Source organism: Pipistrellus kuhlii, unplaced genomic scaffold (genome assembly GCF_014108245.1).
Source record: "Pipistrellus kuhlii isolate mPipKuh1 unplaced genomic scaffold, mPipKuh1.p scaffold_m20_p_20, whole genome shotgun sequence".
NCBI classification, from domain to species: domain Eukaryota; kingdom Metazoa; phylum Chordata; class Mammalia; order Chiroptera; family Vespertilionidae; genus Pipistrellus; species Pipistrellus kuhlii.
In genome coordinates, this window is record NW_023425516.1 from 14397405 (window position 1) to 14411951 (window position 14547).

The window sequence follows — 14547 nt, forward strand, 5'->3', positions numbered from 1 at the left end:
TTGCCCTCCAAGCTGGGACTTGCATGTGGCTTTGCCACGAGAGGACTGTGCCTTCTCCTTAGTCCAAGGCTTGAACTGTCCAAACACTGAAGCCACTCTCCATACTCCGTTGCTATAAAATACCCAAAATTGGGTGTTGACTAGAGGCTAGAACATAGAGCTGCCTCGAGACATCATCGGAAGGGTGTGAGCTGTCGAGGACCGGAATCAGGTGTTTAACGGCCTCTCTTTTCTGTCACTTTGGTGTGGGATGAAGGTATAATTAGTTATACTTTCTTCCCTGAGACTACACAGGGCCCCGAGCCCTTCAGATGGCCAATTCTCTCGGGGAGCAATTACTGCTTGCTGACTTCCTGAGCACTTGGTAATAGTCTGCTCTGGTTTTTAGCTGAGCTGCGGCCAGGGCAATGATTTGATAATAAGAGATCCTGATCAAATTAAAGAGCCATTTGCTTCTGGCTGATGATGTTGACAAAAGGGTTGGAGTGTGCACTGCCTGCTTTTTTTTTTTTTTAAGGTCAAAGAAACGGTAACTACAAACTAGTACAAAAAGCAAAATAACCAGCAGCAGCAATAAGTTTATTTTCTTTCACTCTGAACACCAGGAGACAGGGCCGCTCTGCATTTGCTGCATTTGGAACTGGCTCTTGGAGCCTCTCCGCTGGAGAAATTGGACTTGGAAGTGGGCACCTTGGGAAGGAGACTGTACGATGAGTCTCTAACCTGCTCAGCTCTGTGACTGGGAACCAAGCACTCAGCTCTTGGCTCTCAGTGCCCGGTTCTCACACACAGGCATGCTCACAGGGGCAGGTTTTTTTAAGATGCTTTTACTTAGTTGGCTGTCTCAGTGAATGTCATTTGTACGGTGGTTCTTTGACGCTGAGAATAGGATGGGATCGCTCTCCATGTGAGAGTTAGAAAAGGGGTTGGAGTGTTCAGAAAAGCAGACAAGAAGGGGCATGCAGTACTCCCTGGTGTGCCGCTGGCTTGGCCCATCTAAGTCAGGAGCTTTGCAGGCACCTGGGAGCTGTGGGCAGGGTGGTGACGGGCAGAGAGGGTGGGCAGGGTTACCATCCCCGCCTGGCCTGGGATCACGCATGTGCACAGCTCCCTGGGAGCTCAGGGACCACATGGAGACTGTGATTGGTCTCTAGACCACACCTAGTTGGTGAGTGCAGCTGCTGCCTGAGAATCCCGCAGCTCTGCCGGGATCGCCGGAGTGCACACAGGCTACCATCGGACACCAGGTCAGAGAGGAAGCTCTCAGCTGCCGAAGCGGAGTCCTGAAAACTTGGCTGAGTGAGTGAAATGAGGAGGGAAGCGAGTGGGGCGCTGAGGGGAGTTCCTGGCAGGGCAGCGGTGGGGTAGAGAGCTGGTGGGTGCTGGTCACCATGTGATTCCATCTGGGGTGGAAGAGCAGATGGGGAAGGAGATAAGCCCAGAATCAAACTGAGAGCCACCTCCTGGCACTCCTGCAATCCTGGCCGGCCAGAGGGCTAGCATGCCGGACCACAAAGCAAAGACCCTCAGATCTGCTACTGACCAGCGCTGGGGCCAGGGGATGGCAGAGGGGCTGCAGGGAGGCCTTTCCCACCCCAGGTGGTCTCTTCTCTTTCCCGCTGGAGCAGCAGATGGCTTGAGCTGCAGCCTGAGCGGTGGGAAAAAAAGCTTGACTCCATCAGCCCATTAGCAGCACTCGCAATATTAAAAATGCAGGAGGTGGATGGGAGGAGCGGCTGGGGAGGGAGACGAATGCAGCAGCCGGAGCTGGGAGCAGCCAGGCTGCTCTGCCTGCCGTCCAAGCCCAGATCCAGCCAGGGAGCCCAAGAACCAGGGGTGACTTTTGGTTTAAAAGAGCGGCATCCGACGGTGGTGAGGGCCACAATCAGCGCTTTGGGCTTCCTTAGCCTGAGGGAGGCCTTTTCTCTTCGGAGGGCGGGACCTCCCCCAGCCACCCGCGTCCGAGGCGCCTAGAGCAGAGCCGGGCTCAGCAGCCGCCTTATGTCCGATGGAGGCTGGCCGCGGGCGGAACCGTCGCTCCGCGTGCTCAGGGTGTCCCGGCTGCCCGTGCCCCGCAGGTCTTCGGCCACCGGCGCGGGGCGATGCCGGCCTCGTCCACCATCCACGTGCTGCAGCTGCTGCGGGAGCTGCTGGCCTTCGTGCTGCTCAGCTACACGGTGCTCCTGGGCGCGCTGCTGCTGGCCGGCTGGACCACCTACTTCCTGGTGCTGAAGTGACAGCGCCTCCGCGCGGCGCCCGCCCCGCCCCTCCCGGCCTCCTCCCTCCCGGGCCGGCCTCCAGCCACCGGTCACCACGGCCCGCTCCGCCCCGCCCGGCCCGCGCCCTCAGGCCAGGGTCCGGCCGCGCCGCGCGGAAGCGCCGGCGGTTGGGTACGGGGCGCGGCCGTTACAGCCGTTTCCCTAGTCCCCGCCCCCTCGGTCCCCGCCTGCCCAATCACGACTGCTCCCTCGGGCTGGGGCGTGGTCATGGGGCCAGGCCCTCAGGAGTGGAGGCCGCGCCCCGCCCCCTCGCTCACGAAGTTTCGTCACTTCCGGCGTGTGCGTCTGGGGTCCGCCGGCCGCGGGATGGCGGCTCTGAGGAGTTGGCTGTCGCGGAGCGTATCCTCCTTCTTCAGGTACCGCCGCGGAGTGGGTGTGGGGGCGGGCGGGGCGGGACGGGAGGCGAAGAGGCGACGCGGGGAGCGCTCGGCGGGGCCGCTGCGCCGGCCTTGCGGGCTTGCCCTTCCCTTACCGGCCCGCCCCCCTCTCTGGTCCGAGGCGGGGCGGGTTCTCCCCTCACCGGCGGCTTTTCCGTTATCCCTCCCGCGGAACGCGGGCCCCCGGCCTCCCGCTGTCTTCGGGGCGGCTCGGATGCCCGCGAGTTCCCGCTGCTCTCGAAGCCCCGGCAGGCGGGGAGTGCTCCCTGCGGACCGGAGGGGCGGGGGGGGGCGGGCAGCACTTGCCGCCCCGGGGTGGTGGGCGAGGGCTATCGGACACCGGCGGGAGGCCCGGGCCGCACTCCGCCGCGGGAGCTTGTTTAAAAAGTTTAAGCGGCCACACCTGGCACCTGTTGGATCCAGCGCCGCCTTTGGGCTCGCATTGCCGCCCGGCGGGAGTTCGCGGGGCCGGCAGCGGGGCGGGACGGGGCGGGGAGGGCTTGGACCGGTCCCGGGCTTCCCCGCCGCCGGGAAGGCCGACCCCGCACCTGCCCGTAGGTTCCTGCGAAGCCGCAGTTGGAGTTCCACCCCCTGTGAATGCGGGGACTTCTGCAGGTCGGTGGGTGTGACCTCTGGCCCAGCTGGTGTTCTTCAGTGGTTAACCTTGACCTATGAACCAGGAAGTCACAGATTGCTGGTCAGGGCTCAGGCCTGGCTTGCAGCTCAATCCCCAGCGGGGGATGTGCAGGAGGCAGCCCATCAATGATCCTCTCTCATCACTGATGCTTCTCTCCCTGTCTCCCTCTCCCTTCCTCTCTGAAATAAAAACATCTAAACAATAAATGAGGCCTCTGTGTCTAGATACAGACGGAGTGTTCCTGTCGGGGCCAGCTTCAGGAGGCGCTGTTTCTCGGAGCTGATAAGACCATGGCACAAGACGGTGGCCGTGGGAGTCGGTGTGACCCTGTGTGCCGTTCCCATCGCGCAGGTAAGGCACGACGTGCCATTCGGCAGCATGTCCTCACACACACACACACACACACACACACACACACACACACACGATGGTGTACTCTCGACTGTGCCAGCATCTTTTCAGAGCTGACCAAACATTAATATTCCCATTTGGTTTGCCTCTTTTTGTAGGAACGGTATCTGAAGTTGTCAAATTGTATAAGGAGGGAAGAGAGAAATAAATATATTACAGTCTATCACCGAAATAGTCTTTTGTTTAACAAAAATGTGTTGAGCGTTTTTTGTGTACCTATACCGAACAAAACAGTCCCTGCTCTCTTAGAGCTTACATACTAGAGAGAAGAAAGGGGAGAAAATGAACAGATAAAATGTCAGGTGGTCCTGGATGGTGTGGCTCAATTGGTTGAGCGTGATAGGTTTGATTTTCTAGTCAGGGCACATTCTATTTTATTTTTCTCTCAACCCCTCTTTTTTTCTCCTCTCTCTCAAAGCAATAAAAAAAAAAAAAAATTTTTTTTAAAGCCAGGTGATGAGTGCTGTGCAGAAAACAAATACGGTGAATGAATAGGAAGTGCTGGACAGAGTTGTTATGGGTTAGATAAGGTGGTCTAGGAAGTCCACTCTGATGACGTGGTGGTGAAGTAGAAACCAGAATGATCTGCGAGGGTGGCCGTATAATATTTTGGGGAAGACTTTCCAGGCAGAAGGAACTCAAGTGCAAAGGTAGAAGCATAATACCCTCAAGGTCCATCCTTGTTGTTGCAAATGGCAGGATTTTATTCTTTTATATTCCAGTGTGTATGTGTCTGTACGGACACATACATACCACATCTTTATCCATTCATCTGTCACTGGACACCTAGGTTGCTTCTGTATCTTGGCTATTGTAAATGAACATAGAATGCATACGTCTTTTTTTAAATATATTTTTATTGCTTTCAGAGAGGAAGGGGGGGGGGGAGAGAGAGAAACATCAATGATGAGAGAATCATTGATTGGCTGCTCCACGCACCCCAGGTTCTGTCCACTGAGCCAACCCCACCGGGGCTATATCTTCTAATTAGTGATTTTGTTTTCACATAAATACCCAGAGGTGGAATTGCTGGATTGTATGGCAGTTCTATTTTATATATATATATATATATTTTTTTTTTTTTTTTTTTTTTACAGAAAGGAAGAGAGAGGGACAGAGAGCTAGAACCATCGATGAGAAACATCGACCAGCTGCCTCCCCCATATTCCCCACTGGCGATGTGCCTGTAACCAAAGTACATGCCCTTGACTGGAATCGAACCTAGGACCCCCCAGTCCGCAGGCTGATGCTCTATCCACTGAGCCAAACCGGTTTCGGCGGCAGTTCTATTTTTAATTTTTTAGGGAGACTCTGTGTATCATTTTCCATAGCAGCTCTACTAATGTACAATCCCACTAACAGCGCACGAGGGTTGCCTTTTCTCCACATCCTGGTCAGCTCTTTTTGATTTGTTGATAATAGGTAACAGCCATTCTGACAGGTGTGAGGTGATCATTCATTGTGGTTTTAATTTGCATTTCTGTGATGATTAGTGATGTTGAACATCTTTTCCTGTGTGTTGGCCATCTTGGGGAAAATATCTGTTCAGGTCCTGACATGTTTTAAATTTTTTTTTTTTGGGGGGGGGATGTTGTATGAGTTCTTTATATATTTTAGATATTAACCCTTTATTAGATGTATCATTTGCAAATATCTTCTCCCATTCAGCAGGTTATCTTTTCACTTTGTTGATGGTTTCCTTTGCAAGACTTTTTGATATATTACCATTTGTTTTCTCTCTTGTTACCCTGGCTTGAGGAGATATTTTCAAAAAAATATTGCTAAGAGCAATAGTCAAAGAGTCTATTGCCTGTGTTTTTCCTTTTAGAAGTTTGATGGGTTCAGGTCTAGCATTTAAGTTTTTATCTATTTGAGTTTGTTTCTGTATACAGTGTGAGAAAGGGTCTACTTTTATTTGTCTGGTTTTGCCAACACTACTCACTGAAGTGACTGTCTTTACCCCCACTGTGTATTCTTGCTGCCTTTGTCATAGATTGACCATATAAGTGAAGTTTTATTTCTGGACTCTATTCCATTGTTGTTTTTGTTTGTTTTTAATGCCATACCATATTGTGTGATTATTGTCGCTTTATAGTATAGTTTGATATCAGGGACATGATAGCTCCCACTTTCTCAAGATTTCTTTGGTTATTCGGTGTTTTTTGTTGTAGTTCCATATAAATTTTAGGAATCGGTGGTCTAATTTGAGAAGAATGCCATTGGCATTTTAATAGGGATTGCATTGAATCTGTATGTCACTTTTAGTAGTGAGGACATCAAAATGATGTTAATTCTCCCATTTGTATCTTGTTCAGTGTCTGACAGTTTATAGAATATAGGACTTTCATCTCTTTGGTTAAATTTATTCCTAGGTATCTTATATTTTTCATGCAATTTTGAATGAACAGTTTTCTTAACTTCTCTTTCTGATCATTTATTATTGGTGTATAGAAACAACAGATTTCTGTATATGGAGTCTGTAACCTGAAACTTTATTGAAGTCATTCTAATAATTTTTTGGTAGGAGGCTTAGGGTTTTCCATATGTAGTATTATGTTGCCTGACATAATTTTTCAAGGCGCATGTGAAACTAGGAAGACCAAGAGGCGTCTAGGCACGAGATGACAGTGCGCGTGATCTAGGTGGGCAGCCGTGGAGGTGGGACCACGAGTAGGGCTTGCTGATGGGTGAGATGTGGAGTAGGTAACCTAGATGCTTTTAAAAGGCCTGAGCGGCTGAAACCGGTTTGGCTTAGTGGATACAGCATCTGTCTGAGGACTGAAAGGTCCTGGGTTCAATTCTGGTCAAAGGCATGTACCTTGGTTACAGGCACATCCCCAGTAGGGGGTGTGCAAGAGGCAGCTGATCGATGATTCTCTCTCTTTGATGTTTCTAACTCTCTATCCCTCTCTCTTCCTCTCTGTAAAAAATCAATAAAATATATTAAAAAAAATAAAAAATAAAGTAAAATAAAAGGCCTTGAGTGACTGAAAGAATGGAGTGCCATGGGTTTTTGGAGGAAGCAATAAAGAATTGATGGTCTGAGATATTTAGTAGTCAGTTGATATGAAAGGTGGTACCTTATTTTTAACAATCACTGGTTATAATCTCAGGAAGAAGTAAACAGGAAACCAGCAGATTCCACTTTAGCAAAATATTCCTGATACTTAAATGTGTGTTTATCCCCTAGGATTAACTCCATTTACTACAAGTATTTTCAGCGTCCTCTGAGGCTCACTGGTGAGCCCTCACCTTTCTGTGCCTCCACTTTAACTTTGGTCGCTGCACACTGATGAATCTTTAACCCTGAGGCCTTCTCTTGAACAGCAGACCGTTTTCAGTCACAATCAGGACATGTTTGGGCTTGTCTTTCTCAGTGTGTGTACCGGTCTGAAGCCCATTTCCCTCAGTCCGGGTCACGTAAGAGGAACCTCCAGTTGCTCTCCTGCCGGAAGTGCGTTTTGTTCAGCACCTGCGGCAGCTCTGCATCGTGTGAGACTCAAACCCACGGGGCTCTGTGCCCGCCCGCCTGGTTCCTGAGCACCCTACCCGCATGGACTCTTCCTCATTGTCTTCTAGCCAGACGCCTCACATAGTCCTAGTGCCTTCAGGCCCAAATCCACCGCTCCTTAAGGCCATTCCTCCTCCAGCAGTCTCCTTTCCTGACCACTTACGGTTGTCTATTTTTATATTTGATGATAGTCCATTTGGCTCTCCTGAGTCCATCAGCACAGCCCATGGGAAGATTTAGATGAGGTCTGTCTTTTTGGTGAAATTATATAACTACTCTGAGCTTCCATTTTCTATTAAAAAAGAAGTGGAACTATCTGGACTGTTTGAGGAACTGGTGACAGTGCACTATAAAATGTAGGGCATTGTGAAGACGTAAGTTATCAGACTAGATCAAAATTAGCTTCTCATAAGCACAGATTCTGTCATTCCTTTCTAGCCCCTCGGTGTGTGGTACATAATACTTATTTGATTGAATGAAGTACAGATAAGGTAAATACTTGATTTGCTCCTGTATCAGAGAAATTTATTGACTATTGCTTTCAACAGGCAACACTATGTATTTACACCCTTTAGCAGGAACAAGACACTAGATGATGGGGGCAGGGGGAGTCCTTGTTAGATGTAGAACAGCCAGGGCTCTGCTGAGGAAGAAGAGGCAGCGTCAGGTGGTTACGTTGGCTCTTTTAACACAATAGCTGAGGTCAGAGGGCTCATTCTGCTCAAAGTTGCCCATTTACTTTCTTCCCCCCTTAATCCTCAACTCTGAAGCCTTTTGGAGCTGCTCTCATTCAGCACAGAAGTGATTGCTCCCATGGTCTTGATTGCATTCCTTTTTCAAGTTCTCTGTAAGCTCCAGCCCTTCCCCTCCTTATCTGAAATCTTTGAGGGCAAAGAATATATCTCTATTTTTATATCCCAAGCATCTAGCACTGTGGTAATGAATGAATCATACCTTCATGAGATTTGTTGGTTATAATTACTAGCCTTTTATGTAAAGAAACTGTGCTGTTTGCAGCAGGGACTAAAGAATAAAAGTAGGTAGAAAGCAAGCTCTGGAATTTCTTCTAAATTATTGTCTTAAATAGCCAACATAAGGCTTAAGCAGCAGCTGCTGACACAAGCAGCACAGTGCAGTCTGAGAATTCCATTTCTACCTGGCTGTCTGGGACACTGCAGCTTGTGCTTTGGAAGTTGAGTGAAAATGTTTATGTCTTTCAGAAATCAGAGCCTCATTCTCTCAGTAACGACGCACTAATGAGGAGGGCTGTGTCTCTGGTGACAGATAGCACCTCCACCTTTCTCTCTCAGACCACCTATGCGCTGATTGAAGCCATCACAGAGTATACCAAGGTAAGCCTCCCTCATCTAGACCAGTGTTAGCAACCTGGCTCACAGACCAAGCCAGTCTGGTGCCTGCTTTTGTGAGTTAACAGTTGCAACAGGCTATAGGGCCCACAAAGCCTAAAATATTTACTCTTGCCCTGATCTAAAGCACTGGTTTTTAAAAGAAAAACCTTAAATATAGCAGCGCAATTGATAAGACAGCAACCAAGATGATTTGGTTCAATTAGGGGTGTAAGGACCCAAAGTCTACCAGCAGCAGCACCAGGGGTCTCTCTGTGAGGGCAGTTTGGAAACCAAACTCACCGTTGTGAGCTAATAGAGTATATGAGTAATCACAAGCATTGAAAACTCTATCTTTATTTTCTAGCAGTTTTCTGAGCCTTCTCAGCTCCCCTCTGCATTGTGCTCTCTCTCTGCGTTACTCACAAGCTCCCGCCCTGGACTAATACCCACTTCTGCTTCCCACACCATAGTGTCTGGGAGGCCAGGACTGAAGGCCAGTCTGCTGTGATGGGACTTTATCACCTGCAGGTGCGGGTTCACCAATCCTGCTTCAGATGCCTCACTTCACTGCGACTTGTGTTTTCTACTTGTAGGCCGTTTACACCTTAGTTTCTCTGTACCGACAATATACAAGTTTACTTGGGAAAATGAACTCACAGGAGGAAGATGAAGTGTGGCAGGTGATCATAGGAGCCAGAGTTGAGGTGAGCAAGGAGTCAGGCATTTCTGTATGCCAGCTCCTGCCTCCGTGGTGTCTAACCAGTCACTGTTCTCTAAACCCTCCGTTTTGAATAAGTCCTTTTAAATGTGCTTACCCTCTTCCTGTTGTCTGAAGCACTTTGTTATTTACAGATGACTTCAAAGCAGCAAGAGTACCTGAGGCTGGAGAACACCTGGATGACCGCAGTCAGTCTTTCAGAGATGGCGGCGGAAGCTGCATATCACACCGGTAGGTGGTTTTCACTGTGGAGGTGCCTTTGGAGTTCTCTTCTGGAGGTAAAAGGAGGGGTTTGGAATAGGTGGCCTAAAGCCCACTGTGCTCTAACTTGGTGAGAAAAGGTCCCCATTTTAACACCCTGGAGACCAAGCCAGTAGAAGCTATAACAGGTTGTCAATATCTAGAAAATAAAATGGTAAAACTAGTGCCACCTGGAAAAATTGCCTGCCTTCAAATAGTTTTTAAACATTTTATAATCCAGATAATTTATGAATAAGAAATGTGTGTCTATTTCAGACTTTGTGGTAAGCATTTTACAGATACTTTTAACACCCACAGTTCCCTTAAAGTAGAGCCTGTTGTCATCATTCCCACCTTCCCGGTGAAGAAACGGGGGCTAGTCACTCACCCAGGTTGCGGCGGCACAAGCAGCCATCTAGGGTTTAGGCCTAACCGGTGTGGCTCAGTGTCTGAGCATCAGCCTCTGAACCAGAGGGTCACCAGAGGTCACAGTTCAGTTCTCTTTCTTTCTCCCTCTCTGAAATCAATAAAAGTATATCTATTTTTTAAAAAGTATTTTGAGGGAAACCTAACTTGTCCATGGTCCCAAAAGGTAGCCTACAAATTATAGGACCAGCTCTTATTAAGATACAGGTATGTTAAAACACGCCTTTTTCTATTTCAGGATATCAGAATTGGTCTTTAGTGCCAAGTTTTTGAAAAGTACAAAAAAGACCTCCTAGTTAACTAAAACCTGAGGAATCAGATTCTGCAGACAGGTCTGGCGTGGTGGTGGCAGTAGAGGCGGAGGCATTGCCGCGGGACTGCCAGACCTTCACCCAGGCAGGCTGAGACCTAGCAGAGGAAACGGGAGGAAGGAAGAAGCATTATCTGAAAAAATAGGCATTTCCCAGAACTGATCGAAAGGGCTCACAAAGTCTCTGAACAGATTCAGAATGTAAAAGTTCTAAAAAGTATAAGGAAAAAACAGATGTACTTACAAAGAAAGTATAGTCAGACATCAGTCTTATCAGTAACCCCAGAAGCGAGGTGACAAATGGAATAACCTGGAATTTTATATCCTATCCAGCCAAATGTCATTAAAATGTGAACATAAAGATATTTTCAGGCATATAAAGACTCAGAGTTTACCAAACACATGTTTTCTCGAAAAACTATGAAGAAAAATTATAAGCAACTGGAATACAAGAAAAATGAATAAAATTTAGTAAAATGTGGCAGAAGTTCTGAGTATTGAACAAATTTTTTAAATATTTGGGGGAGTGAAAGCGTGCTAAGCCTTCTTACCTTTTTTGGGAAGAAGAGGGACATTGGCTAACACTAGACACAGCTAAATACGCAGAGAGAATGGGGGAAGGGACAAAACCAGGGCAGTTGAGAAGTGAAACCTATTAGAAAAGGCAAAGGAAAACAAGGAACAGCAGCAAACATCAGTAATCACAATAAAAACAGATTAAATTTACTGTTACTAAATGATCCTTTTAGATTGTTAGAAAGAATGTTGGCTACAACTGTTTACAGAGGCACCTAAAACAAAATGGCATAGGAAGTTGAAAGTTAGAAAAAGTGAACCATAAACAAAGAGTGTTACCCAAAAACGCTGGCAGAGCAAAGTCAGAAAAAGGATTTAGGACAAAGCATTAAAAGGAACAGAACAGCCGAAACCGGTTTGGCTCAGTGGATAGAGCGTCGGCCTGCGGACTGACAGGTCCCAGGTTCGATTCCGGTCAAGGGCATATACCTTGGTTGCGGGCACATCCCCAGTAGGGGGTGTGCAAGAGGCAGCTGATCGATGATTCTCTCTCATCGTTTCTAACTCTATCCCTCTCTCTTCCTCTCTGTAAAAAATAAATAAAATATATTAAAAAAAAAAAAAAAAAAAAAAAAAAGGACAGAACAATTCATAGAGAAGAAAACAATCATGAGGTGCCTGGTATTGAGCCTCATACGCATCTCAGACTCACTGGTCAAGACCAAAACAGTTAAAGCTAAAAGGGTTGGACCAAAATGAGTTTTCAAAGCTTAGCCAAATATATATAATAAAAAGAAAATTTTTTTGCTCTCCACACATTTTAAACAAATAGAACATGTACAAAAACTGATTTTGTGCCAGGTGACAAAGACTCAGCAAATTCCTTCACACTCCTTTCCCACCAAAATGCAAAATGGAAAATTAAAAATATTTAGAACTGTGATGATAAATGCAGTATAGAGCAGACCCGAGAGTTGTAAACTAATTGGCTTTATAGAGAAATTGATGTGTGTGTGTGTGTGTGTGTCAAAAATACAAAGAACAGCAGCATGAATAACAGATAAAGTTCACTATATGAGAAGTACTAAGGTACCTAGAACTTAGAAAAATAAAGTAAATCCACATAATATAAGAATAAAAGAAAATGTATAAGAAACTTAAAAAGAAGTAGTCAAGAAGGTAAAATTTGGTTCCTTGAAAAGGATTTAAAAATAAGATTTGGCACCTGTGGCTTTTTAGCAAAAGTAACATCAGAAAGCTATTATTGTTTTGAAGGTTTTTTACGTTGTATGAGAATCCCAAATTGGCTCAAGAAGAATAAAAAAAAAAAAAAGACCAATCACCATACAAGTTAAAATAGTATTAAAAGATTCTGTGTCCCAAAAGTAGACACTAAGCCCAGGCTGTTGTGTGGAGAGTTTGATCTACTCTTCTAGAAACACTTCCTGTCACAGAAAGCATGTCAGTCATAGGAGATGATGAAAAACCTCCCACTGTAATGTATACAGCCAGCACAGGCCTGATCTAAGACTAGACCAGCACCAAAACAAAAATATAGTTCAGTGTCACAAACACAGATGTAAACCAAGCAAAGCCATTCACCCTCACAATAGTGATAATCCAGCACTGGGAAAAACTGCCAGCATAATTCACTACTTGAGGTCATGTACAGTAAAGGTATTTAAAAAGCCACCCATGCAATCCTATCAATGTATGCCCCAAAAACCTTCAGTAAAATGTGGTACCCATTTGATTTATATCTACAATTATGAATAGAATTTTCTTAAATGATAAAAGGCTGGCCGAAACCAGTTTGGCTCAGTGGATAGAGCGTCAGCCTGCGGACTGAAAGGTCCCACGTTCGATTCCAGTCAAGGGCATGTACCTTGGTTGCAGGCACACATCCCCAGTAGGGGGTGTGCAAGAGGCAGCTGATCGATGATTCTCTCATAGATGTTTCTAACCCTCTCTCTTCCTCTCTGTAAAAGATTAATAAAATATATTTTAAAAAATGAAAAAGGCTAATCCTAGTTAACAATGAAATATGAAAAGCATTTCCATCAAGGTCAGAAATGAGAGGTGGGCCGAAACCGGTTTGGCTCAGTGGTAGAGCGTCGGTCTGCGGACTGAAGGGTCCCAGGTTCAATTCCGGTCAAAGGCATGTACATTGGTTGCGGGCACATTCCTGGTAGGGGGTGTATAAGAGGCAGCTGGTCGATGTTTCTCTCTCATCGACGTTTCTAGCTAGCTATCTCCCTTCCTCTCTGTAAAAAAAAAAAAAATCAAAATATATCAAAAAAAAAAAAAGAAATGAGAGGTGAATGCCTGCTATTAAACACTACCTCTCAGCATTGTACCAAAGGTTTTCATTAATGCAGTAAGATAGAAAACCATCCAGATGTTCAATAGATAATGGGTTAAATATGCCTATCTGGTAATGAACTAGCAACAGGTAAAAGAAATGAGAGCTCAAAAACATTTCTAAACAAAATTGCAAGACATTCAATAAATACCTTTTGTGCTATTATATAAACATATATTTTTCTAAGCATTCCATATGTATATGACCAATTTTATTAGTGGTCTCTTAATTTATCAAAAAGAAATCAGTATTTGTGTATTTAAATTAATAAAGCACCTATTTTAAGAGCTATGTAGCTATAAAAATTGTAGGGATTGCATGTAATAATTACGATACATGCACACAGATGGAGAAATATGCTAGGACTTTGACAATAAAAAGTAAAGTGCACGCCTGACTGTGGAATTAGAATGCTCTGCTCTGCAGACAGAAGGCTGGCAGGGAGGACGGGCTCAGGTGACAGCCATGGAAGCCCGCTTCCTGCGTCCGCTTGCACCTGCCCTGTTGGCTGCTCAGCTTAATTGTCCCGTCTCTTGGCAGGAGCAGATCAGGCCTCTATAACCGCCAGGAATCACATCCAGCTGGTGAAGTCGCAGGTGCAGGAAGTGCGCCAGCTCTCCCAGAAAGCAGAAACCAAGTTGGCAGAAGCACAGACGGAAGAGCTCCGTCAGAAAACACAGGAGGCGGATGACCGGGCTGAGCCGGAGCAGGAGGCCTACCTGCGTGAGGATTGAGGGCCGGAGCCGCCGCCGCCCACTCTGCCCACTCAGCCCGGGGCTGGCACAGCTCTCTCTGCAGAGAGAGGAGGCACAGGCCCGCCCTGGCCCGTCAGGCCAGAGGCATTTGTGAGCTGTGAGTGCCTGACCCCTGACCTCTGGTCTCAGGCTCCTACTGGACCTGGTTCTTAGTCTGGGGCCCCACAGCCTGTTTACCATTGTACCCCACTCAGCACAGCTGCCCTCTCCCCCACCCACCATTGTTCTACTTCCCGCCCAGAGCATCTCACCCACCTGGCCAGACAGTCCTTTTCTGTCACGCCCACGAGTTCAGTAGCTGTTTTAACCTTATTTCCAACCTTATTCAAATAGGAGTTAGTATTTGCTCCCTCCATAGGGCTGTGAGTTTTGGGGGAGAGGGGAGCCTGTCCTCTTTGTAAGATTTCTTTTTAAGTGTTTCTGAGGCCTTCTCTGACCTGGCCCCTGGCCCAGGAAGGACAGCCCAGGCCCAGCAGCCAGCAGTCCTTCATTATTCTTAAGGGACTGAATGCAGAGTGTTTACCTGGTACTTTCAACAGGACTTACTCCACACCTGCTTCCTGTGTCCTCCTTTCCTTCGAGTTTCTGTATTGTATCTGAAGGAGAATAATTTTTTTTCCATTTAAAAATGAAAATGTGTTATCTTCTGGGGTCCT

General features: G+C 46.8%; 1 protein-coding gene across 2 annotated transcripts; it reads left to right on the forward strand.

The window, feature by feature from the left end:
- Positions 1-2500: 2500 nt before the first annotated feature.
- Positions 2501-14520, forward strand: DIABLO (diablo IAP-binding mitochondrial protein). 2 transcript variants are annotated; one of them, XM_036449034.2, is made up of 6 exons: positions 2510-2635; positions 3518-3644; positions 8436-8567; positions 9158-9268; positions 9417-9513; positions 13677-14520. In XM_036449034.2, exons 1-6 carry the CDS (start codon positions 2586-2588, stop codon positions 13868-13870), a joined length of 711 nt encoding a protein of 236 aa, XP_036304927.1. In that variant the 5' UTR covers positions 2510-2585; the 3' UTR covers positions 13871-14520. The 2 variants fall into 2 exon arrangements, with proteins under 2 accessions (XP_036304928.1, XP_036304927.1); XM_036449035.2 differs by lacking the exon at positions 3518-3644 and having other exon boundaries at positions 2501-2635.
- Positions 14521-14547: the final 27 nt, after the last annotated feature.